Here is a 27110-nt window from a genome sequence, read left to right as displayed (position 1 = left end):
TGGTCGCGTTTGAGAGAAGAATCCTCCGAAGAATTTTTGGCCCCCTACATGAGGATGGAAGATTCGAACCCTATGAGTCATACCATGACCGTTTGGTTGTGAATAAAATCCGCCGCAATAGATTGCGGTGCGCGGGTCACTTAATCCATATGGATGAGGATGATCCGGCTCAGAAATTCTATAAGAGCAAAACCATGCCTGCGATAAAGCAATGGCGTAGGCCAGGACGTCAGATAGCTTTTAGAGATATCGAATTGGCGACACTCAGCGCAAAACCGAGATGTCTATAGTTCCTTATTAAGGTAGGCCTAAACCAGATACCGTTTGTTGCTCTGTTGATGATGATGAAGACAGCATCCAATCAATCCACTGTATCAGTTAAAATCTTGACATACTGGAGTGGAGAAAGTCCACATACTGGTCGGACAGAAGTTTATTTAGGCTGTATGCCTTAAGGGCTGCTATCTTAGGGAGCGGTTTTCTCTCCTATGCTATGGCTCCTAGAGGACAGAAAAGGTCTTTCCACAAACGTTTGCAAACAATCTATCCATAATAATTATCGGCAAGTTTGGGAGTACAGTATGTGACAGCTTGAATGCAACGCTGCAATAAATCCACAGTTGGTGCCTTCTTAACAGACTTACTTAACGTTAGGAAGACTGGACTAGTTATGTTCACCTGGAACTTTAGATTAGGTAGCTACACGCTACCCGCCTTATCAGGGGTGCAAATGCAGCTACAATAAACAGTCAAATATTTACAAGTGTATTTAGTCTCCAAGCTTACGTGGAAGCACCATACCCATGAGCAGTACCAGAAATCCTGTAGTATACTCTGTTGCTGTAGAATTGTAATAGTTAAGACCTGAAAACTTTCACCACAATGAATTTATTGGATGTATACATCCATAATAAAACCTATTTTAATGCATGAGTGTATCTTCTGGTGGCGGAAACCGAACTTTGCTAACACCGAGAAGCTGCTGGCGCAGATTCAGAGGCTCAGTTGCCTAAGTTTCACTGTAGTAATAAGTACTACGCCTACCGCGGCACTGCAAGCTATTCTAAATCTACCCCCATTCATTTGGAGGTGAAACAGAAACCAACTACTGACGCATGTTGGATTAATACCATTGGCACCTGGAAGTGCGGCCAGAGATACGGTCATGCATTTATCTGAAAATTCCTCAACAAACATAAAGTGCCTCTGCTGCCTGCAGATCATATGATTTCCAGATCCGTCATGGAAAAGACATACTCCGCCAGAATCGCCAAACAGAAGAATGGTCAATAAATGGCCACGAGTCTTTAGGGATTACTGACTTAATAATCTTCACCGATGGGAGTCACGCAAGACAGATCTGCCGAAGGAATGGTCCAATTATGGAACTGACCTGACCTCTCGGAAAAATGAGGATAATATTCCAGGCGGAGATATATGCCATTTTATTGGGAGCTGAAAAAGAATCTTTGTGACTAAAAATTCGGAGTCGTACCATTCGAATCTGTTCCCACAGTCCGCCAGCTGCTGAGACTTGACCGACTGGACGAAACACTCCTAATGTGGGGTGCCTGAAAACGCGAACATCGCTGATAATGAAAAAATTGATAGATTGTCTAGCCAGGGACCTGGATCCACAATAGTGGGGTAGAGCTTGCATTTGGCATCCGACCATCTACTGTCAAGTCTACTCTGGAGGGTGAAACTACAAGGATTCCCGCAGCCCAATGGATAAATTGGAGCCCCTGTCGGCAAGTGAAAGTCTTTGTGAAGAAAACCAGGGGCCGTTAGAGCGGCATTTTTGTAATCCCCTTAGAAGTAGGACATGAAAAATCTAGAAACTGAATTAAACTAATGCCGCCTTATCCGCGGAAACGACGAATGAACCTAAGAAGACCCAGAAGTGTAGATTCAACCAACTTTAGCTTCGTGGTATCAGAAGCAAGAATAGCGTCAAAGGACCATTCGATCACATCGGAATCTTGTATTTAAAAGTATGATGATGTTCTGCAACTCTCTTTTGCCGCTCTAGGCCCAGGGAGATCCCCAAATGCTTTTACTTTGCCTAGAACCGGCTTCTCCTGCGAATGAGAATAAAGAGTGAACTGTTGAAAAAGACACTCTAAATATTCTAAATTTTCAGACTTTGAAGGAGAAATAATCACGTCATCATCCAAATAAACAAGACAGAAATATAGAATTCGCAGTCCATAATGGATGAATCCTGAAACAGAAAGTCATCCAATTCGTAGAGCCCAAAAAGCGTTTTCCGTTTTTCGAATATCTTCGGAAACTGCAGGGATTTGATGATAGGCCTTAGCTATATCTAAGGTCGAAAGTGTTCCGCAGTTTAGCAAGTTGTGCCGGAAATCGTAGATACAAGGTAGTGGACAGCAGTTAGAAATAATCTGAATATTTAGCTTACAATAGGCTCTGCAAGTTCTCTACTGCCCCTTTTGTTTAAGGATCGTATGCAAAGATGAAGGCTAACAACTTTTAAAAGGACAATGAGTGCCCCGTTGAAGCACTATGAAATCTCAATTTTTTTCATCGCAACAGAAAATTTTTCAGGTTGATCGCAGCTTGGAAAAAAAGGAGAGCCAGTAATGCTATATGTTTCGGAGAATTGTGCGAACTTTCGATGCGGTTGTCAAGTCTTTCAAAAGCCTATCATACAAATCAATCATCAATGATATCTGCCACTATGAAGATTTAAAGTTTTAAGGAAAAAAGGAAAACATCTATGGTTTTCCGGCACGGCAAGAACTAAGATATGCTCTTGAAGTAATAAAAACTTGTTGTTTCTTTTCCGTTGGTGTGGGTATTTTATTCTTGCAAAAACCGATATTTCGGGAACCACTTGTTCCCTTTATCAGTGCAAACAAGTTTTCATAATTTCGCATAATTTCACTCTGATTAAGATATGCTCTCTCATATCGATAAAAATCATAAACTGTGAGATGGCCTCGTTAAGGATCCCGTCAATGTTTCAAGTGACCTCACCATGGTCGTTAATTGTTGACTGATATCATCCAGTTCACTGGTATCCACCGGGTCCTATACATTGATCGTTGAAAGCCTATCATCCGGTGAGTTTTGTTCATCTGATTTCAATTCGTCCAAGGAACTAAAACTAAAATTCAGTATTATTTGTCAACTTTGCCTAGTTGCTGGCCAAGGATAAGGCTATAAATAATTCAACTTCAACTTTCTTATCCTTAACGGTCAACTTCTCCCCTTTCCCCGGCAAGAATTAGTTAGTTAGTCGGAAAGGTGCTGTAAAAAGGACGATAGGTATAAACTGTCATTTCCAAGGGAGGCATTTGAACAAATTAGACAATCATAATCAGAGTAAAGAGCAACCTACGTTCAGAGAAGGACAGGAAATTATTCCCATCCGTAATTCCACGATGTTAGACTTTAAACTTCTTCTTATTAAACTAATTTTAAGATGACTAAAATATCTTTTCTATTCTTTTCCACAGATAATCGTCTTCTAAGCGATTGGCTGACACATGGTCTCTCCTTCGTGTTACTAGCGCTCCTCAACTGTTCCAACTCAGTTCTAGTCCGGGGCGTTTACATTGATGCCGAGGAACCAGCTGGACAATGTGTTGTCTTCCCAATTCACTACATTCGACTGTTCTTCCAGAAAGAACGAACCAAGAAGCAAAGGCGTCTCCTGGATGCACTAGAGCGCCAGGACCAAAACAACACCATGTTCTTGTTAGACAAATCCCAAACAAATAATATTAAAATAGTTAAGAGTAATGTAGGCAAACTAAGTGATCCTGAGATGAAACAATTGACAAATTTGACAAATTTAAGTGAGAGGACCAAAAACGGCACAGACCAAAATGTTTTGAAGGATTAGCGATTTCGTTGTTTGGATCTAGTTAGTTTGTTTTACTTTTTTTACGAATAAACAAAGATGGCGTAAGATCGGGAACCTTTGGTAAATCGAAATCACCCTGTTTTGGTTGTCGAAAACTTCATCTTTAACTTATTGTAATTATCTATGCATATGTGCGCTGCATTTGTATTAATTTATTATGTTAATAGGCTTATCGTTAGCGAAATTTATAGGAAATCTTATGAACATTCCAGTGAATCATTGAATGGTCGTAAACGTGAACCGTAAATATTGTAAATATTTAGTCTGAATAAAATGATTATTGTTGATACAAAAAGGTTCTTTTTTTAATGGTATGAAGAGGGAAAAAAATTGTGTGATTGGGAAATTTCAAGAATAGAGAGTTCGCTAAACTGGCAACCTATCTGATCCAAGCCAAATCAATTAAAAGCTCATCACTTCTCAAGGTCAAAACGTTGCGGTTTTGCAAAAGTGTTGGGAGTCTGACAGTTTGACCCTTAAAATACAGAGAGCCGATGACATTCACTGAAAGATCACCTCGACTGCAACTCCAAAATAACGATAGAACCTCTGACGAGTTACTGGCGAGTCTGAGATAACCCACATAGGATAAGTGAAAGGAGTAACATAATAGTAATAAAAACCACTCTTAGAACACTGAAATCGCTGGGAATCAATGATATTTCCCCAGCACTACTTCAAAAGGAGCCTTATGGATTGCAGGGAGCATTAAAATTGGGATATACACCAAGTAGTGGTCTTCATTCCGAAAGCGGCTAAAAAGGAGGACGCGTTCTCCACATCATTCCAAGCATAGCTGCATGAAAAAGAGGAAAAGAGAATTACATTAGGCATTACATTCAGTGAGGAATTCATAAATGAACTCAATCTCAGGGTATTAAGTTGGCCTACACTAGGACACTAGAGGAAAAAACGTCCAAGCGCTATGTGGCCAAATGACATGGGAAACAAATAGGGCACCGCCTCAATATAAGCTGAGTGTGAAAGTGGAGAAATGGAATAGGGACGGTGTTAGTGATTCCTTTTGTGCCCAACAAGTGATCAAGAGAAAAAAGCATCTTCACCGATGAAAGCTGAACCGGCGAAAATCCTGGCAAAAATTGATAGTTCCTCAATTATGAGGTCAACATTGGCAAAGAAGAAGAATCGACACTGGTAAACTTGAGATGGATGAAGATAGGCAGACAAAAAAATAAGGGAGATATGTCCTATGCGGGCATCCGTGGATCGGAAATTGACAGACTTGGGTGTGAGTGTGAGCCGCATCGGGCGAACGCAGAAAGGTGATCTGATATTGGAGTTAACTAAATCTAGAAAGAAGAAGAAAGGACTAGTATGTTCCATGTAAGCAGGAGATAAGAATCGAATGCAAGAACTTAGACGAGGTTACACCACAGAAGATATTTGTGTTGCGCTAACGGAACAATTAGCTTTAGTGGAATAGAACGGATTGCAATTAACAGGACGAAAAAGGCACATGGGGTCATACAGGCCGCTATTATTAGCTTACCGGTGGAATTAGCGACTAAACTGATTACAACAGGCGAGAATAGGTTGTGGCTTAGACTCAAAACCTAGTTGAACGGTGATCAAAGCTATTGGCAAGTATCCAGCATATAATAGGGAGTTGAATCGTACGGTTAAATGGGGTTGATGCAAATCAACTTCAAGCACTGAGAAACAGCTAAATACCTGTTCTCACAGACCATACGACGAGGCAGTAACCTGTGAAATTATGGTGGTTCTATGTGGACGCACGATAGCTCTAGAAACTGCGATATAAGGATTCGGAAGACAAGCCATAGAAGAAATAATGGCATTCCCGGGAGCTGGCTTTCTAAACGCAAAAATTAGCAGCGCCGATATAGTTGTTACAGCTGTTACTGTCCTTCTAGTGAAACAACTTCACAAAATGACGAGATGTTTGACAGCTTTGTGTTATATTTTAAATACCATAGCACTACAATAATTGCTGACGGTTTCCAGGGGTGAGTCTTCAACTGCTGAAGTAAAGGTTTAGGCTCGATCGTGATCTGACTTACATCTGCACCTCCTTCACGAGAGTTATAGGCTAACGGGTAAGTGAATTCTACCCCCACAGTGACCACCGGGCTATCTTTCTCGACACTAGAAACAGAGTAAAAGACGGTGGAAGGCGCAATAGAAGCGTTCGAGGAAGAAACATTCCTGGCGCTCTAAAAAGAAATCATCATCAACGACGCAACAACCGATATCCGGTTGCTAAGAGTCAGCCTAATCAGTCTTATCAATTTCATCGGGATACCGAATTCCCTCATGGCCGTGTACAGTTTTACTCTGGCTATGCTATCATGGGCCGTGTACAGTTTTACTCTGGCTATGCTATCATGGGCGACCATAAACTTGATGAATAGATGGTGCAACTGATGTCCATATTTCAACAGTTTTTCCATCGTTTGCCGCAGAGAAAAAATCTGATATGTTGCTGATTTGCCTAGAATGAAGCCTCTTTGGTATGGGCCAATAATGTTCGGGGCGTATGGGGCTATCCGGGCTAGCAAGATAGCGGAGAATATCTTATAGATGGTACTCAGCAACGTGATACCTTTATAACTGCTGCATAATACCTCGTTGCCAGTCGTCAGGCATTGATTCACCGTTCCACTCCTTGAGCCGTTGGTGTAGGTGGTGTTGGTACCCTGTAGGAGGCAATGTGGTCAGCTTTGCGCTCGCCTGAGATTATTACCTTGATTTGACTCAGGTACTCATTCACAGCCGAGTCGACTGGTATCCGACGTCAAATCACGATACAAATTCCACTGCCACCAGTGAGATTTGAACCGCGAATTTCCGTACTCTAACCCGTCAGCTATCCGGACACAACAATATAATTACAATTATGAAAAAGGGAACCTCGACGAACGGCTCAACAGGGCATTTTCTCGATCGCTGGAGTTACAGAGGAAAACTTATGAGAAGTCTGTGGACGACCGATCAACGGTCTCAGATCTGCCTCGAGGAGCATCAGAATGAGAGACCGAATGACGGTCTCTCCGCAGAGGTTTTCATCACTGCACCTGCAGTTGCTCCAGATCTGTTACTTCCACTCGAACAAAAATCCTGGGAATCTGAGGCAGGCCTTGGGGGACCCTAGTTCGCTAGTGTTTGCAATATGACGATCCATCGTGACACTTAATGCTTCAAGTGATTTAAATTTAGGCAAGAAGAAGTAGCACCTTACCAGGAACGCCAGTAATAAAACCAAAGAAAGATGAGTTGAATCCAGATCACTGGACGGAAAAAACGGTAATAGCACCCGCCACAGTTGTTCAAAGATCAGGAGAAACTGGTCAACTGTGAAATCACTGCCAATACCAAGCGCCGTAAATCATAAACAAGTCGGGAAACCGGAAGCTGGACGCTTCAGGTACGAAAGGTTTTGTGTATTTCTTAGTACGTAGCACGTAATATATCCATATATTATGTGAGAGTATCCACTTTCGAGTGATATTGACATTCATAGTCTTCAATTTTCAAAGAAGCAACAAATTTGAAGTATCATAACTTTGTTAGTAATAGCGCGATTTCCACCAAACTTAGTAAGATCATGCTCTATACTATAGCCTATCTCACCGCAAAATTTCATGGTACTAGGATGAACTTAAGGGGGGCTTCTAACCAATTACAAAAAATTGTAGTAATATACTATTATTAACTTTATTTAAACAGATATCGGCATGGAAGGTATTTCGGAGCCCAGGCACCATATAGTGGCAGCCTCCTGATTTTTTTCAGATTTTTCGGTTTGGTAGTTTCTGAGAATGGCCCCCTTAAAGAAGTGATCACTTTCAACCCCCCGCGCTCCTCACCCTTCCAACGAATGTCAAAACTAAGATCGGCTTTGAAAAGTATTGAGACCTTTAATTTGATACCCTACATGACTATATTTGATGAAAAAAAATTTTACACCCATCTTTTGCATGTATGGGGACCCCCCCTTAAATTCGACGTAAAAGGATGTAATTCACTGTATGCGTGAGCGTTCACAGTTCCCACCTTTCTACCAAATTTGGTCTCAATCGCTATAACCGTCTCCGAGAAAAATGCGTGTGACGGACAGACAGACAGACAGACAGACAGACAGACAGACGGACAGACAGACAGACAGACAGTAAACCGATTTTAATAAGGTTTTGTGTTTACACAAAACCTTAAAAAGGAGTCAATGAATGCCAAAGTTATTGGACTGTATAATAAGGAATAGTCCGGATGGATCAATTCTAACAATGCGCGCAAAAGTATAAGATCTATATACATTCTAAGGATCTAGATGACGTCGAAAGGAGAAATCCGCTCCGCCTTAAAGGAACAATTCAAATTGAAGAAATTTGCGAAGTGTATTATGAGTTTAAGGAAAGCCTATCACGATACTGAAACGCTCGCAATACGACTACCAGTCTAGGCAGCACAGAAGTTCTTGCGGTCGAATTGGATGGGCAGTGAGTTATTTAAGAGAATAGATCTTACTAACTAGATACTTCAGATGCCTCATGTTTGGAGACTTCCCGGAACAATGCACTCCATTATCGATTCAATCGATTGAAGGTTAAGCTATGATCCCGCATAGCACCAAAGTATTTGATGGAAGACTTGGACTCTCTCATATGCTGTCCCACATGAAGCCTTTTAACCTTTCCACAAAATGTTTGTCTGCTACCACAATTGCAATATCGTCAGCATTGCCAATAAGGGTACCTTTCTTGGTGCCACCCGACCGCCTTATAACTGCAAATAATTTTCGACTAAACCATTGCGTTGAGAACACTTACCATTAATCAGCCACTGTTGCGTGAACAAGCCTCCTGCCTGCTCCACAATTGGCAGCAGCTTATCGCATATAATTCGCTCCAACAGCTTTCCCATACTATTCAACAGACAAATCAGACGATACGATGATGGTTCACCAGGTGATTTACCACTCTTTGGCAGCAGAACCAGCATTTGCTTTTCTACCGATTTGGGAAAAAGTCCTCTTCCAAACAGGTATTAAAAGTGGAAATGAACCACCCCGATTTTGCTTTTATCGCCGCCTTCGAATCCAAGTTTGATATTCCGTCCAACTCGGGTGCTATTTGAGTCCCTAACTTTTACCAAGCAATAGAAGGGTCATTCTAGAAAATTCTTCGGGTCTTTCTCTCGCGGATTGCCTTCCGCAGCTCTCTGCGGCAAGCTTTATACCTGGCCTTTCTCGGTGCAGTTTCTTACTCATCCTTCGCTCATTGGTAACTTCCTTTTGCTCGCAGGCATTTTACTAGGATTTCGGTAATCTGTGAACATTATTTCCGCGCCTTGGCATAGACACACCACAGGCTACCACTAGGATTTTGATAATTCGCGCAGAGTTTTCTTTCGTTGGCATGGAACTTTTCCTAAGTGTCTCAGCGAACATTTCCTCGTCAAAGATTTTTAGACTCCACTGCTTTGTCCCACTATAGCTTGATGTGTCCGGAGGGCTAAGTGGTTAGAGCACAAAGCTGTCGTACGGAAGGTCGCGGTTCAAATCTCACTGGTGCAGTGCGATTTGTATCGTGATTTGACGTCGGATACCAGTCGACTCAGCTGTGAATGAGGACGTGAGTCAAATCACACTTCAAGGACCTGATCCAATATGGATTGTTGCGATTATTATTATTATAGCTTGATGGCCACTATGCTTGTACTGCCAAGTTATGTCTCTCTTCAACGCACTGCTTATAAAGATAATATCAACCACTGAGTCTATCCTCCCTTCACGAATAGTATAGGTACTTCCAATATTAGCTATGGTATAGGTACTCCCAATTTCATCAAGCGAAGTGAAGGCAACACCAGCCCCCTGTTATTAGAAACTTTGCTTTCCCACTCGATAAACCATGTGTTGAAGTGTCTAAAAGCAGTTCAAGCAACATTCGCTCATGTTTCACCCTTGACGTACAGACATGAACACCCTCAATTTTATCTCTTATAAACCCACTACCAGGTGTTGCAGTTATTTCTCCGAATGGATATCTTCCTGTCGCCCAAACTGCGCACTTTTCACTTTTGTTGGTGGCCCACATCACGTTGCCTTCGTATGATTCGCTATTGAATAAACGTCACTTACTCTTGACTTTTGATCCCCTATGCAACTTTGAACAAAATGCATTGTCTTTCCCCAAATTCCACACCAGCTAACTTTTGACGCCATTTTACACGCTTCTAAAAGATCTCGCTATATATCTTGATTTCACCAGCTTCCAGCAACTTACTTGTCCAAGCTGGCACGCTGGTGATTGTTACCATACCATCGTACGCCTGTGCCAGTTCTTTATTGTCTCGACACTCCCTCTTAAATTTGAAATTGCTGCACCAGTTTCCTCCTTTTGTCCTCCTCCCTCGTAATCTCATCGAGGTTCTTGCCTTCCACAGTCGTCACGTCGATCAATTGCCTTCGGCCGAACGTTCATTTTCCGCTTATGGGCAGACTTGGGCAGTAGACCTCGAAAAACACGCTTGGAACGCCACCTGATTGCTCATGAACCCCCCCCCCCCCCCCAACGGGGTGTCCGAGGGGCCAGCCTTACTACAACCTGTAATTTGTGGACTACTCAAGCACACGGCACTGATGGGAATTGCTTCTCACCGCAGTAACAAATGCGATTGGCTCCCGATTGAATGTGTGGGGAATCATCGGTGAAGTCGGGATGGCGCCCAGCTTCAGTGTTCAGGATCAAAGTTTGCTTTTGGTTTTTTAACGAATTTTTCAAAACTTTCAAGAAAGTCTCAAGAAAATCAATCTCTGTCTTTTTTTGCGGAAATCTTATCCTATGCTTAAAATTACTTAAAGAAAAGAAGTTTCGAGGACCAAGCTGTTTGCGTTGTAACTTCGGCAAACCCTAGGAATCGGGGAAGGGAAATAGACTTCGATTTCTGCGAAGAGCACGTTGAAAATGTCTGCGCTACGTGTGTTATACGACGCAGGACGACAAGTGCTGCCTTTAGAGGCAGAACTGTCCATCAGACCTGAGGAAAGTTTAAAAAATGTGCATAAATCCAGATAGGATCTACGCTGTTGTAGGAAGGGGAGTTTCAGAAAGCGGAGGCGGGAAGGGTAGTCCACATGAGTCAAGCTTTCCTTAAAGAAGAGAGAAAGAGTGAATTTACGTTACACACTTTCAAGGGCATGACAATCACAGGTACGGAAAGGTGGCCAGATCACGGAGTAGTACTATATATGACACAAATCCTTACTCTGTAGAAGGTAAAGCGTTCATTCAACAGAATAGGTTATAAGCTGTCTGAATTTATCACTTCAGCTGGTCTGATGGCCGGGAACGTAGGCTGCTCCCCTACGTCCATGGGCCAAGAAGAAGTGAAGTAATTGACTTAACAATCTGCACTTCAAAGTTGTTAAAGTTGATTAGAAACTGGCAAGTGTTAGATGTCTCACTCGCAGATCACCGTTACTTAGAATTTAGTCTAACTATCGCAGACGAACAGCCTGTAATACAAAGACGGAATCCTAGGAAAATGGATAGGACAAAGTTCAATGAACTTCTTGACAACAAAGTTGAACTCCCTAGACGACTAAGGTGTCCTTTGGCGATAGAAGATCAATTGAAAACTCTGAATCGCAACTTTTTGAGTGTTTTGAAGAGGCGTGCCCTATTTACTGAGGGCAACGGAGTAAAATGGTTTCAGGGTGGAACTGAGAACTGCAAAGACTCAGGAAATCGTGCTTGCAAAAGCAATGAAGATGAAGATTGATTAAACTTCCGAAACTCACAGCGTGAATATAAGAGGCTCGTAAAACGTTCCATACGAGACTCTTTTAGAGCATACTGTGAGGAACTGGTGAAAGGAAAGCTAAAAGGAAGACTTCCAGGCTGAGCACAGACCATAATAAGGATGAGTCGGCCCGGTTGGACTCTCTTAAAAAACCGGATGGTACTTTCACGAACTCGAGATTTGAGTCTATACAGACTTTCTTGGAAGTACACCACCCGGGAGAACAGATCTCAGAAGCGGGAAGAAGAAAATTGGCAATTTCTGCGAACCCTTCAGCACAAATTCGAACACTGCAAGAGCGGTAATAACCAATGAAAAGGCTAGAGGTCATATACTATCATTTGAACACTTCAATGCACCTCGCAAGGATGGCTTCTACCCAGCGATGCTAAAGGAGGGTATAGCATACTTAGAGCAACTTCGAAGAAATATTTTTCGAGGATGTCTTGCTCTGGGCTACGTGACAGATGGTGAATGTACTCTTCATACCAAAGCCTGAGATGACTATTCTAGTTCAAAGAACTTCAGGCAAATCAGCTTAACATCATTTTCACTGAAATGTCACATTCGCGAGAAGGCGATAAGGTCGCACCCACTTCCGCTTACCAACGCGGAAAGTCCTGTGAGTCTGCTCTTCATTTTTTGGTTTAAAAGATAGAAGAGGCAAATCTGAAAGCTGAGTATGCGGTGGGGGTGTTCGTAGACATTGAAGAGGCTTTTGACTGTGCACCCTTCCAAAAGCTCTGTGATGTTGCCAGAGAGTATGGGTGTTGATTGCTACCTAACAACGGAAGCGACGAAAGGAGGTGTGCTATCGCCAATTCTGTGAAGTATGCTGATCGACTCACTACTATGCGAACTGCAAAATCTGTCATTCTAGACAAGAAGCTTCTTTGGAATAAATATGTAGAAATAAAGATGAAACAAACTCTTACAGCTTATGGGCTGTGTAGGCGGACTTTTGCCTCGAAATGGGGACTTAGGTCTCAGGTTGTAATGTGGATATATGTTGCTCTCATTAGGCCGATGTTCACTTATGCATACGTAATATAGTAGATTAAGGTGAAACAAAAGGGTTTTCGTTGTAAACTAGCCACACTGCAAAGAACTGTGTGTCTTGGGATCACTGGTGCCATGAGCACCACATCCGGCGCAGCGCTGAATGCACTACTCAATTTGCAGCCCTTATATTTTTTTACGCAGATCACTGCAATGAGAGCAGCTCCTAGACTAATGCGGTTAGATCTATGGGAAAAGAGTGAACATGGGGGGCACAGAGCATTGGAAGAGTCATTGGGAGAATTGAATCTAGTTTTCGCAATGCCTTCCTATTCTCAAATCCCCATACATCTGTTTGGTAGAAGATATGATGTTATTTTGAAACGAAGAGAAAACTAAGAGGAACCAGAAGAATGCGTGCCAGGATATACTGACTTTTCCTACACCGGTAGCTCAAAAAAAGAAAATGGTTCTGGAGCAGGAGTCTACCTCTCGAATAAAAATGAGAAGTGGGTTTTTCCTTTGGGACAATACACAATGGTCTTTCAGGTTGAAGTCTATGCGATCCTAAGGACGGTTGAAAGGCAGGCGCATCGCAATCTATAGCGATAGTCAAGCTGCATTGAGGGGGTTGGGTAGTACTGTGATCACTTCAAAAATCGATCAGGAATGTAGAAACCGATTGAATTCTGTGTCTAAATTCAATACGGTGGATTTACTCTGGGTACCTGGTCAATGTGACGTAGAGGGAAATGAAATCCCAGATGCTTTAGCAAAAAAGGCATCAACTTTCCCCACGCTCGGACCGGAACCAGTAATTGGGGTGTCGGTAGTATTGGCTCATACAACTATCAAAAACTGGGAATAAGCTTCCCAAAATTATAGGTGGCGAAACCTTCATGCTACTAGACAGACCAAACTTTTCCTGTCAGAACCAAACAAACATATTGCAAAGTTTATCCTGTCGAAAAGCAGGAATTCTTACAGAAGTTTTGTGGGCATTCTGACAGGTCATAATTCACTAGCTGGGCATATGTTCAGAATAGGAATTATTCAAGATGATTTGTGTCCATCCTGTAATGAGGAGGCGGAATCCACGGAACATTTTCTATATGACTACCCCGCTTATGGACGTATCAGATATCAGATTTTTGGTGCTGATATGCTTCAACCGCAGTGGGCAACATCACATTCACTATCGAAAATCCTGCGATACATAAACGAATCCGGGATATTCCGTTAGAACGGGAAATCGAGTGCAATGGACCACTAAGGTCTCAGTACTCAGACACACATAGGTTTTGATATGAAGCATCATACTAGAAAGTTAAAGTTTGGTGGAAATCCTTCTCTCATTAACGAAGTTACGGTAGGTCAAAGTTGCTTCTTTCACGCCAAATTACCTCTCTAAGAGGTCAGCACCACATTGAATCGAATGTAGGGTGTATTCAAGGTATATACACTACGATGTATATATCAATGGACCCATCGAGCACCCAAACATTTTTACACGAAAGGTCAACAAAACCTTTCATACCTGAAGTGCTGAACTTCTGGTTTGCGACGTGTTTTGTGCTGTTTAGAATTTTTTTCCAATGTCCCACTTTATTTTCAATGAAACTCCGCTTCAGTTTCTTTACCATCACATTTAACGCTGTACAACCGATTGATCTACACTAGCATGACAAACACATAGGCGAAACAATTGTATGATAGTTGAAACCGAGGGCCTGGTACCCAGAGGCTCTTAGCATAGAGACGCCACACCTTGGTCTGACATCTGATTACAGCTTAGCTTCTATTATAGTTTCTCCGTACTTCCGTGAAAAATCTTCCTCACTGAGTTCCCACAATAAAGGCAAGGTCAGAGAAGGGAATCTTGTGTAACTTATTTACAACACTTGCCGTGTGTAACTTACTACGTGTCAACTTACTTAGATATTTATGTGTAGAAAAATTCCCTTAAAAATCTCCAACAATCACGTGCACCTCCCTTGACACTTAGGCATTTGTTTTGATTTTCTTATCGAATCTAAAAGATTAAGTAATGCCAGTAATAATCGATATCAAATCAAGGTAATGGTGATGGCGAGTAATGTCTTATTTCTAGGTAGTTTTCAGCTTTACATAATGAACGTAAGTAAAGTTTTACTATCAACGCAAAACCTAGTGGCTCCTCAAAGTACATATAAACACGGAAAGTCTTCCAAAACAGGGAAAAAACATCTAATTCATAAATTATTCGGTTATTTTTCTACTTAAGTGATTGTAGATTAAATAAAACACAATACGTACGAAATCACTGGAAACAATAACCTGATAAAGCGGTCTGTCGAGAGGGAGAAACGGCGAATCTACGCTGATACTCCCGGAGATAAGGAGTCCGTTCGTTCGAAACGTTTTCGCTAGCCAGTCGAATCTTAATAGCAGTCAAATACAAATTCCGCTGGAAATCGATGTTAACAATCTTGTCGCCAGTACTGACCAGCGATAGTTCCGAGCAAGTATCTTCGAGGCTTATTAGCATATGTGTCAACTTCTTCTTTCGGAAGTGAAGCCTAGAAAATCTGTGGATGCGCCGAGCTGCAGGCCTTAAAAAGGCTGCAACTCCACCAAAGTGTCAGAAGTGTGGTTTCCAAAAACGCGAGTCCTTATGAAAAACAGCAGAAGGAGCCAAAACTATCTAAAAATGCCCTGATATTTACTGAAAACCCTTTAGACCAGTGACCGAGTTGTGTGAAAAGTTCAACATGTGCGAGGGTTCTGTGATTGTGGTGAATTGTCCTGTCCCCGATCCTAGTACAACATATAAGCAAGTGCTGCACCTAGTCGATATCCTACTCTCCTCGTTCGTTATTGGACCCTTGGTGATCGCTGCTTGGAGAGGAATATGGAATCTCGCCGATATCTACTTGTTCCCTGACGACGGTATCGACTCAGCCCTTGCGTCCATTGTGATTGGCCTGGTCGGATACATGCTTTTCATGCTACCCCAGAAACTCATCTGTGATAGTTTCAACCGCGACAAACACCGAATTACATTCTATATATTTTCGCGGTTGTATACCTTCATTTTCGCTGTGATTAGTGTTCTAGGCTGTCGCGGACCGTGGAATCTGGTTGACCTTCTAACTCCGTATGAGCTAACGTGGATAAATTTACTCACAGTTGCCGCCGTGGTTCTTTTGATTGTGACGAAGTCTCTGGCAAATGTAAATGCGGCTCCATTCCTAATAACGACCGATGAGCATGAAGATTACTTCCTAATCAACACGAGGTTCAAAACATCTGTGAGTATGAAATGTTTCAGATTAAAACGTTGTTATGTCTTCCGAGACCAATCGAAATTAATGGAAATGTTATCAGGGCTTGAATTTATAATTTCTTGGCAATCTTCGTACTCCCATATTCGTCAATGCGAACTTTTTTGCCTCAAAACATTATTATCAATTCAAATTACTCGTTTCGATGGTGACACGGATTGAGAGTACTTTATCAGCTCCGATAGTCACCCATTTCGTTTTTCCTAAGAAAATCAATTAAAGACTTTTCACTCTCTATTTAATAGTAGCATTCGTTATCTCGGGGATAGACTTGCTCAGTTTATCATTGCATTGCCGGGCATAGTTCAAAATCTCAGGGTAAATGCAAAGTGGAAGCATCATGTCATCGAACTTTGAATAAATATGGATAGTGACTAGGCATCATATTGTATTATATTTCAAAAAAGAAACATTCACTAGAAATTGTTAATTGAATAAAATGAGAGGGCCGGCATTTTTGCCAAAGATTTTAGGTCAGCTGCCCCCAGTTATCTTCAGGGAATCGAAGAAGCCACTGTAATAGTCGAATTGACGTCAACAGTAATCACATCCACAGATTCTCTACCCTCTTAATTGCGTCCACTCAACAGAAAGCTTCAATTAGTCTTAGCTAGGCTGGTGGACAAAAGATCACACAGTGAGATAGATAGATGCCTCTGAAATAGTCAGAAGTCAATCCAAATGCACACGACCCCAGCACCGACCACGTTCTCGCTTCCTCTCCTTTCTCGATGAGCTTTGATTTCCAACAACCCTTATATGATAACGGCCTAATTTATGCCACTGTTTTTGCTAGAAAGGTATGGAGAAACTTTGACATTCATTAGAAATATGTTGAGTGACCCAAGGAGGTAGGCTTCCGCTGGCAGCCCATTACGAGACATTATGGAAAGGGGAGTTAGAACTTGCGACTACTATAATGGCAGACTGGTAACCCCCTAAATAATTATAGTATAACATCGCGTTGGCCACACCTAAGCACCACCACTGTCTGCTTCTGGTAATGTTTTTCAGCTCTCCTGAAGATTTTGTAATAGAAAAAAGCCAAAAGACCATCTCGAAATTTAATTATTATAAATGGCGCCCAAGTTAGGTCATTCAGAAAGCAGACAAGACTACCCAATACACTGTATACAGATATCATCATCATCATCATCAACGGCGCAACAACCGGTATCCGGTCTAGGCCTGCCTTAATAAGGAACTCCAGACATCCCGGTTTTGCGCCGAGGTCCACCACTGTATACAGATATGATTGCCAATTACCCCTTGGTGGGGTACAGCGCATCAACCACACCTACGCGCCATCCTTCATGGTTTGCTTAAATGCACTTCAGTTCCTCCCACGTCTTGCCGAGACGGCCGAACTCCTCCTCTACTATTTTGCGCCAATTGACCTTGGGGCGACCCGCTCCTCTTGAGAGACTGGATTCTACTGCATGCCATTGTTGTCCTCCCTATCCGCTGTCAATTCCGCTATCCGAACATACCGTCTACGAATGGGAGACTTGTTTGCCGACCAAATCCTTTCTTTGAGAAAATATTAGGCCAGCGTACTCGGTATATCCTAATTTTAGAGAAGGCAGCGAAAGCGGGTCTAGCGCTGCTAATAGATGGGGCGACATCCAAGCCGGTACCACCGTCGACAAAAACCATGCTTCCTAGATATGGAAATTAATCAACCCCTTCGATGCTCTACCCATTAATGCAGATGGAGAGAGTTTGGTGAACCGTCAACCTGATAACCCTGGCTTAGTTGGTGTTTATCTTGAGGCCAACTCTACTCCCCTCCCTTTCCAGAACCTTTAGCCAAGGTCCATGACTCGGTAAGACAACAAACAAATGTCACGTGCGTAGTCGAGGTATTTGTGGAAAGATGCCATAGTCCATTGAACTCCTCCACGTCCTCCGGACAAGGTGGCATGAAGAACGTCACAAGAAGAGATAACATCGCTGGCCAGATGCAACCCTAGCAGACTCCGCTACCTCAAGTTCCTTCAAGATTTCACCACGTAGAAGTTCTTTCGCGATGTGGTATATATCTCTGAAATCACTGCGATCTGCGGCATCAGCGCAATCGCAAATTCTCTCTTGTCATGGCGTGCACTACATTTAACTTGCCGGGATTTTGCTCGGTATCGCCTTCAATCGCAGCGACCACTAAAGCCTTCAACCCCTTCCGTTCATCGTTTCATTTCAACGATTCCACAGTCAACCAGATCGTAAGACGCGTCTTCGAGACGTGGGCGACGACTTGCGTAGCATCCAAGAAAAGAGCGTTTTTAATGGCAGCTGGCAGGTGGATTACCCAATATATCTGCAGTCCAATTGGCAGGAGACTTCTCCCACTGTCAAGCAACAGCAGTATCATACAAGCACTTGTCAGCTAAACTTGGAGCGTCGGAGCTCCCCAGCTCTGCGAAAAGTGGCGGACGCAATGAGCAAGCGAATCTGAACGAGCATCAGATGGTGATCTCTTGCTATGCACAGCCAGGGTACAAATACTAAATCTACTGCTGATCGCGAAGTGGTCGATCTGATTGCTCGTATATTGGCGGTCAGTTGAAACCCAACTGACCTTATGGCAGGCTCCGTGCTCGAACGATGTGCCACCAATGAAGAGGCGGTGAAAGTTACAAAAATCCACAAACATCCCGCCATTATTGTTACGCCGCCAAGATCGTGTTTCCCCATCCGAGCAAGGTGCTGTCAGAGTCCACGTCACATTTAGGAGGCCTTTCCTAAACTGCATGTAATTGCTCGTAGAAAGCATCTTTCTCCACTATGTGGGAAATCTCCTTCCGTGCATGGTTCTGTACAATTGTGATGGTCCTTGACCTGGACCAGTTAGTGCAGTTAGAAGTCTATCAGGAACCGGCCCCTAAGTCAAGAGGGCACACCTTGCAATAGACATCAAAACCACCTCGACATCGAATTCGCATCTGCTACTACTTGGCTTTCCAGAGTATAAAAGCACATTATCATTCGTGTGGCAAAAGGGGGAGGAGTACTCTCCAGAGTCCCACCATCTTACTTCGATTAGGCCCAGAATGTCCGGCTTATATCGTTGGAATTCCTATACAAGTTGAAGGAAGCAAGCATTATAAAGATCCCTGCTACCCTTATCGATAAGCATGCGTATACTTCAGAAACCAATCATAGTCCGTTTTCGATAGCCAAAGGTTTTTGGCGTGAGCTCAGTCCCTATCCGAGGCGTTGTTGACGTTTTGATAACAATAAAATTTCAAAATTTGCAGGTTGCTAGCCCACAAATTTGTATCCTACTCGTCCATCGTGGATGTGGGGTCCATCGTTAACGTCTCGCACAGGACCATCAAAAGTTTCGCGACCATAAACAAGATCCATCTTGATGCAGTATACACTTCATCGTCCCATACCAAAGATGCTTCATTCCAAGCAAATTCCACAACAGATCAGTTTTTCTCTCTGTGGCAAACGACATCAACAACGGTCTAAAACAAAGAGATGCCTTATCGTGCATCTCTTTTAACCTGCGCCCGGAAAAAGTAATCCGTGATGCTGAGGTAAATGCGAGAGGCACCATCCTCTTTAGGCCCATTCAACTATTGACTTATGTATCTATGCTCTACATCCTCCCCAAACAGCAAGCCATCCAACACAAAATTATGTAGATACTGTCTGTAGCAGCCACCGTGCCCCATGAGGGTAACCTTGCCGCATGCCTGCGTTCTATATACCTCTCCATACATGTTGCATGGTACAGCACAATTATTTTTTCGCCACCACAAGTGCTGCCTCATCTGATGTGGTTCTGAAAGTGCTGTGAACCATCAACCGTGAAACCGAATTCTCCTGCTTCATTCACTGAGAATTTCCAAGGGCCTCCGTGTACGTAGGTTATGCGTCACCTAGTTTAGTTTAGTTTAGTTAAATGGGGGGAGCCGCAGCTCCGAGCACTCAGGCCATTATTAGGCCCATTGTACTATCCCCGTAAGTTGCCTATTCAATGGCTTCCCGCCTACGGTGTTCGCAGGCTTTAGCGAATCTGAGAACATTCTCAAGAGGCAGAGAGTGTGCAGATTCCTCATTGAAGAAAACCTTGCCAAGGTGTCTTCGTCTGAGATCTGAGGATGCCGGGCAGCTGCATAAAAAGTGCAGGGCTGTCTCCTCCTCCTCACATTGGCTGCACACAGCCGAAACCACTACCCCAATCTTTTCCATAAGCTAGTTTAAGGAGCAGTGTCCCGTTAAAAGCCCTACTAGGGTTTTCATGTCCCAATTCTTAAGGGACAACAAAAATGCTGCTCTAGTGTCCCTAGGCTCCTTCACAAGGATTTTCGCTTGCCAGCAAGAGTCCAAATTTCTCCACTCGGTTCCGTGAATCCTTGCAATTTAACCCTTCAGAGCAGACTTGACAGTAGATGGTCGGATTCCAAGAGCTGGTTCTGGCCCCACCATTGTGGATCCAGGCCCTCGGTGAGCCAGTCTATCAGCCCCCTCATTACCGGCGATGTTAGAGTGCCCCGGCACCCACATGAGAAATGTTTCGTTCAGTCGGCCAAGTTTCAGCAGCACCTGATGACAACTGCATACCAACTGGCTTGATATGTTGTTGCCATTTAGTGCTGATAATGCCGCCCAACTGTCGGAACAGATTCTGCTGCCAGGACGTCATTTTTCCGAGGGGTCGGGCCAGTTCTATAATCGGATTCTCCGAGAACACACCTGCACCCGATCCATCCTCCGTGACTGACCCGTCGGTGAAGATTATTAGGTCTGTAATCTGAAAAGACTCATGGCCACTTGTCGACCATTCTTCTCTTTCGGTGATTACGACAGTGTATGTCTTTTCAAAGACGAATCTGGAAACCATATGATCGGTCGACATCAGGGCTACCGGATGTTTTCCAAGGAATTTCCGGATAGACGCATGCCCGTTGGATTGGCCGCCTTTCCACGCCCCAATTGTATCGAGCCTATATGCGTCGTTGGCTGCTTTCCGTTTCACCTCCAAGTGAATGGGGGGTAAATTTAGGATAGCTTCAAGTGCCGCAGTCGGCGTAGTACTCATTGCTCCAGTAATACTTAGGCAACCAAGTCTCTGAATCTGCGTTAGCAGCTTCCTGCTGTTAGCAAAGTTCAGTCTTGGCCACCAGACGATGCATGCATACATCAAAATGGGTTTTATTATGGATGTATACATCCAATATATCCGTTTAGGTGAAAGTCCCCAGGTCTTACCTATCGCATTCCTACAGCACCAGAGCAATCTGCAGGATTTCTGATATTGGTCCTGGATATGATGCTTCCACGTTAACTTGGAGTCGAAATGTACTCCTAAGTACTTGACTGTTTGTGCCAGCTGGATTTCCACCCCTGCTAAGGTGGGTAGCGTGTAGCTGCCCCACCTGACGTTCCTAGTGAACATAACTAGTCCAGTCTTCCTAGCGTTCACCGTGAGTCCATTGCGGAGGCACCAGCTGTGGATTACATGCAGAGGTGCATTCAAGCGGTCACATACTGTGTCCGCAAACTTGCCGGTAATTATTACGGCTAGGTCGTCCGCAAATGCTTGCGCGAACACTTTTTTGTCCTCCAGGAGCCACAGCAGGGTATCCATCACCAAGAGCCATAACAGTGGAGAGAGAACCCCTCCCTGTGGGCAACCCCTGAGACATCCTGCTTCAATAGACTTCTGGCCGACCGATATGTGGATTTTTCTCTACTCTAACATGTGAAGGATCCAACTGATTAGCAGCGGTTCGACTCCATGCTGTCTTGCCGCATCACAAATTGCCGCAAATGAGGCATAATTGAAGGCACTTTGGATGTCCATGAATACGCCTAAGGCGTATTCTTTATCGGACATCGCCTTTTCAATTTTTGCCGTAAGTTCATGGAGTGCTGTCTCCGTGGATTTGCCTTTCTGGTAGGCGTGTTGCCTATGGTGAAGTGGCCATTTAGGAATGTGTGTATCCCTTATGAACCGATCTACTAATCTTTCTAGTCCTTTTAGCAGAAAGGACGTTAGGCTGATCGGTCGAAAGCTCTTTGCGTCTGTGTAGGTGGGTTTTCCTGGTTTGGGAATGAACAACACCTTCACATCCCGCCATTTAATTGGAATATAACCGTGTGCAAGACATGCACGATATATATTCCGAATGTGTAGACCCAGGGCATCCATTTCTTCTATTACTAGCACAGGGATGATGCCATCCGGACCTGCAGACTTGTATCTATGGAACGAGTTAAATGCCCATTTCACTCGCTCCAGTGATACTACTTTGCATGCCAGATTTCAGTCTCTCGGTTGAGGGCTGTATGCACCTGTTGGCCCCGAGATTAGATTTTGGATGCTGCCTGGGAAGTGTACTTCAAGCAAATGATTTGCCGTTTCTTCATCGCTTTCTGTGTACTTCCCATTCTGTAAACGTAAATAACCCAGTTTCTGGCTAAGTTCTTTGACCAGAATCCGCTTCAGCTTTGAGGTTGCTTCAAGAGAGTTAGTCTCTTCGCAAAAGCGTCTCCAAGATGATCGTTTAGCCGATCTAATGCTCTTCTTTAGAGCCTTCTGTGCCTCTTTATAGCGATTCCGGCTAGTGCTTGATTCACCCTTCAGAGCACGATTAAGGAGCATCCTTGTCGTTCTCCTCTGTTTTGCCAAATCCGAGTTCCACCATGGTGTTTTAGTCTTCTTTGGCATCTTGAGTGGACAGCTTTCTTCGAAAGCTTCTCTCATGCTAGTTGTGATCATCTGGGTTGTCTTCTCAATTCCAGCAATGGATTTGATGCGCCTCCCAGGGATCGTGACTCGGGCGCTCAATTCTGTTTGATACATTACCCAATTTGTCTTCCTCGGATTCCGAAATGGAGTGGGTGGAGGTAGATCCATGCCCATAACGAAATCAATGCGTCTGTGATCCGAGAGTGTGATATCGTTTGATACTCTCCACTCTCCGATCAGAGCCGCGATGTCAGGAGATGCCACCGTGATGTCGATGACCTCTCGCCTGACCACGTTGAAGAAAGTGGGTTCATTACCCACATTTAGGATCTGCAAATCGGTTCCTACTAAATATTCCAGTAGTCTCGATCCTCTTGCATTGATGTTCGAACTTCCCCAGCATATGTGGTGAGCGTTGACATCACATCCTGCTATTACCCCCATGCCTCCACTTTTGGCATATTGGATAGCTCTGATGAATGTTCCACTGGGAACGTCTTCTCCGTCGTAGGGGAAATATGCAGAGCACCATAGTATCTATTTATCTCCCTGTTGACTTTTTATGGTTAGCTTAGCCGATGTGGTGTCGCCATCACATAGGTCGTTAACCAGGTTAGCCTGGAAGTCTTTGGAGACTACCATGCAGGTGCTGGGTCGATCACTTCCATTGGCATACAATAGGTCAGCATGTTGGAAGTTTAGGCCCCTGACTGCCCCACCAACAACCCACGGTTCTTGTATGAGGTATATAAATGTCTTGCAGCTATTGATCCGACGACTGATAAGTGCAGCCGCCGCTTTACAATGCTGCAAATTTACTTGGGATATGTGGCACCTCATTTACGTTTCAGATGTAGATGCCGGGGGCTGCATGTCCCCTTCAATGGTTTTAGGAGCCGACACTTGTAACGTGACGGCCCATAGTAGAGCCGGCAACCCGATTTTTCCCGAACTTTTTTAACATCAGGTTCGGGAACGCCGATAGTGAGAAAAGTTCCCGGCCTATCGGTTCTCTCTCCTGTTTTGCTGCCTAACAGCAACCAGGTACCAGCAACCAGAAGTTGTTCTGTACACCAAGTTGTTCCAGAACCCCGACACCATTTCGCTCTTCTTCTGGAAGCCAGAGAAAGCACTTTTTGATCGATGGAAGCTCAGAGACCCTTTTCAAGGTTAGTCGCGCACCCTCCCACACATCGTTAAGGGAGGAGCAGTACTGCCTGAGCCACTCGTTCGTGTCTTCGTCGGCAAAGTTCAGCCGTAACATTTTACGGTATACACCTACCGACTCAAAGCAAAGCTTAATGCCTTGCGCGGACACAGTCCTTACAGCTAGGAGGAGTTTCCTCAGTATCGTAGCCGGATGGATTAGAGTCGTCATACAGGACCCATCCATCGGCTTCGATAGCCTTGACTGCAAATAAAGGCCTAGCCGTTGCCGGCCGAGCCCTCTTTGCCACCTTTTGTGTCGAAGAGTTAGGATCGTCCGAGGGCCGCTGCCGCTTCGGTTTCCCCTTAGCCGCAATTGCCCCGAACGCTCCTTTCCCCTCAACCTTGGCACAGCTCTTTGGTTGTGCGTTGCCCGGAGGCGGTTTGCCCGAAGGCGGTTTGCCCGGAGGCGGTTTGCCCGAAGGCGGTTTGCCCGGAGGCTGTTTGCCCGAAGGCGGTTTGCCCGAAGGCAGTTTGCTGTCCGTGGACAGGTGCTTACCCATGGGCAAGACTTTAGCCTCAGCAGGTGGCGCCGCTTGGAGCCTGGGGTCAGGAGTACTGACAGAAGGGGCCTGCTTCGGCTCGTCCGTTAAGGACTGGGTCCCAATTGAATTGGTTCCCACTTGAATAAGTGGGGAATCTGAGTCTAGACTCAGGTTCTCCATCGATGAGCTCAGGGTTGCCCCTTCACTCGGAGTTGGATCGTCACGATCGAAGTTCAATTGTGTTTGCTTAGTAGGTTTATGTTTTTGTTTTTTTGTTTTTTCATAGTTGGCTGCCATGGCCTCAATTTTTCCGGGGAAAGTAAGTCGATCTCGGCAGAGCCCCTTTTTGCCGAGACAAGGCTAGTTGAAACTGGGGGTCGCCTGGTACCCAGAGTTCACCGTTTACGGCCACATCTGAACCCCTGTGACCATTCAGCCCTCGGCACGGTAGTCACACCTTGGCTTGGGGTTTTGATTACCGCTTGGCTTCAGGTGTCACCTCCCGTTTCCTGGAGGATCTTCCTTACTGAGCTCCCTCCACGTCGAGGGAGATGCGTCACCTATGTAGCAAAGTAGTTTACACCACTCCAATTAAAACCAATCTTCTATAGTATTTCAGCTAACCAACGTTCGGCAACATTTTGTCACGGTGGCACTAGCTACCTTTTGACACGTATACTCTAGGTGCTACGTAAAGTTCAGGTTGGCATCAATCATCATCCCCAAGAATCTGATAGCCGACCTAGAGACGACCGAGTGTCCACCTGAACAGTGTTTTGTTCAACGGTTCGTTGTTAATACCGCTTGGGTTTTCTCATCTGCCAACCAGGTCTTTACCACCCTCATTATCTCCGTCGCGTACCCCTGAGCCCTGTAATACCCCCGCTGTGACGATGTAGAGTTCTCCCTGAGTTGTAATTCTTTACCGGGCTTCCAAATATCCAGGAATACCTATGTCAGCCGATGCGTCTTTAAATTGATCCCAGTTGGAAAAGTTTAATGCATTTTTGACATTCAATGCCAACATGGTACAACAGCCACCAGAATTCAGTGAGTATTTTGTCAAACTCATCAACGTACCTATTGCATCTACCATAGAGTAGTAAAAACCCATACTAGCGGTCTGAAAAACTATTTCTACTTTCGACAGTAGGTAACAGTCAATTGCAGATGACACTTTCCATCCTCGTCCCCATAGTATCCAACAAACAGATCAGGGGATATGATGCTGGATCTCCAAGTTGTTTATTAGGTTTGGGAAGCAACACTAAGTTTTCCTTTTTCCACTGAACGGAGCCCACGCGATAAAATCCTTTATTATGATTTTCTGCCAACGTCATCTCGTAACCAGAACACATGCGCCCACTATTTTCTCTTACTCGGTAAGTGTAACGCTGAATGAAACCGTAGCAGCGATAAATTTAGTTTCCTTTCACTTTCGCTCTGATTAATCCCTCCTTCGTGTGCTCCATTATTTACTGAAAGACTTGTTCTCAGCAAGCCTATAGCACTGCTTGGCACATTTGATATGATATGACTGACTAATTATGGTCACGACGACATCTTTCTCGCGGATGGTTTGCGAGTGTGAGGTTGATTTGTATCATTTGTGTCATCTCTTGTTTTCCGGACACACGCTGCTGCCTACAATGTACCATTAGTCCACACCCTCCTTTCCTTTACACGGTGTTTACTTTGGGTCAACTCCTTAGTCCTTGTTGATATGGTCCCCCGCTCCGCATATCCTACATTGCTTCGACCTGTGATCCGCATTTGTACATGCCTTCGAAGTCGCGTTGAATACGGGCTCCACTGCTACGCCAATAATGGCTGTTCGTGTTGTACCGTAAGCTTTCTGTAGCGTTTTTACCACTAACGCTTCCGATAAGACCCAATTCCTTTTCCAAGACCTTACAAACCTCCTTCTTCGTGATGAGTTCATCTACATTATTGCAGACAATAAAGATCTCTGACCTGAAAGCCCTTATATTGGCTTCCAACCCAAAGAACTCTCTGCAGTTACGTCCTTGGATTTCTTAAGCTCCAAGATAAGGTCTCCATTTTAGGGTTGTCTAATGCGATTAAGATTATCTCCGAAATTCGTAAATTCTGAATCTGCCTTCACTTTCCTGAGAATCTCAGCGTGTCTTCTCCTCATTTAAAGATAACGATAACTTCCGGTCGTATCCTTCTCTGATTTACAACTACATAAGTTTCGCCGACAACTTCAGCCATCCTCCTCGCCTGCTCCACTTGGGAGTTGAGCCTTTTTTTCCTTTTGGGGGTTTCTTGCCCTGTTGATTCATTCAGCTATTCACGTAGCCTCATCCCTGGTTCCTCCTCTCCCGTGTTTTGAATGGACATCACTTGAATCACTTGGCTTAATTTTTCGCCGGCATCTTCACATCTCTTTCATTCTGGGCCTTCCCATACTTCAACCTGATGCCTCTTAGTATGAATCTTATATTCTAATGAATATTCCGCCATTCAAATTCGCAGAGCTCCATGATTTTGTTACCCCGTAGTAATCACAATTGTAGTTAGGCGTTCTCTTTTCCGTATCAACTCACTACACTCTCTCCACTAGGGGTAGCACTTTCAATCGCGGGGACCGTAAGGGTGAGTATCTACTAACAGCATCTTGTCTTACATTTTCATTTATACCCATGCCAAATTTTGTACTTGAAAGGAAGGTCTCTGATGAATCTTAT

The 27110-nt window shown here is 44.0% G+C and overlaps 2 protein-coding genes across 6 annotated transcripts in view; both read left to right on the top strand.

Annotated features, from left to right (window-relative positions):
* The window catches only part of LOC119653254, an 81350-nt gene extending 77166 nt beyond the window's left edge, over positions 1 to 4184 (top strand). For all 3 annotated transcript variants that reach the window (XM_038057861.1, XM_038057862.1, XM_038057863.1), the window contains one exon: positions 3486 to 4184. In XM_038057861.1, the coding sequence (XP_037913789.1) occupies positions 3486 to 3874 (389 nt within the window). In that variant the 3' untranslated portion in view covers positions 3875 to 4184. The remainder of the gene's footprint in view (positions 1 to 3485) is intronic.
* A 10854-nt stretch (positions 4185 to 15038) lies between these two features.
* The window catches only part of LOC119653257, a 30751-nt gene continuing 18679 nt past the window's right edge, over positions 15039 to 27110 (top strand). For 2 of the 3 annotated variants that reach the window (XM_038057867.1, XM_038057866.1), the window contains exon 1: positions 15039 to 15969. In XM_038057867.1, the coding sequence (XP_037913795.1) occupies positions 15430 to 15969 (540 nt within the window). In that variant the 5' untranslated portion in view covers positions 15039 to 15429. The remainder of the gene's footprint in view (positions 15970 to 27110) is intronic. The other variant, XM_038057865.1, reaches the window with a different exon arrangement.

The sequence above is a fragment of the Hermetia illucens genome, chromosome 3 (assembly GCF_905115235.1).
Source record: "Hermetia illucens chromosome 3, iHerIll2.2.curated.20191125, whole genome shotgun sequence".
Classification (NCBI taxonomy): domain Eukaryota; kingdom Metazoa; phylum Arthropoda; class Insecta; order Diptera; family Stratiomyidae; genus Hermetia; species Hermetia illucens.
The sequence above is the reverse complement of the archived record's forward strand: the minus strand, read 5'-3'. Positions and strand labels throughout refer to the sequence as shown.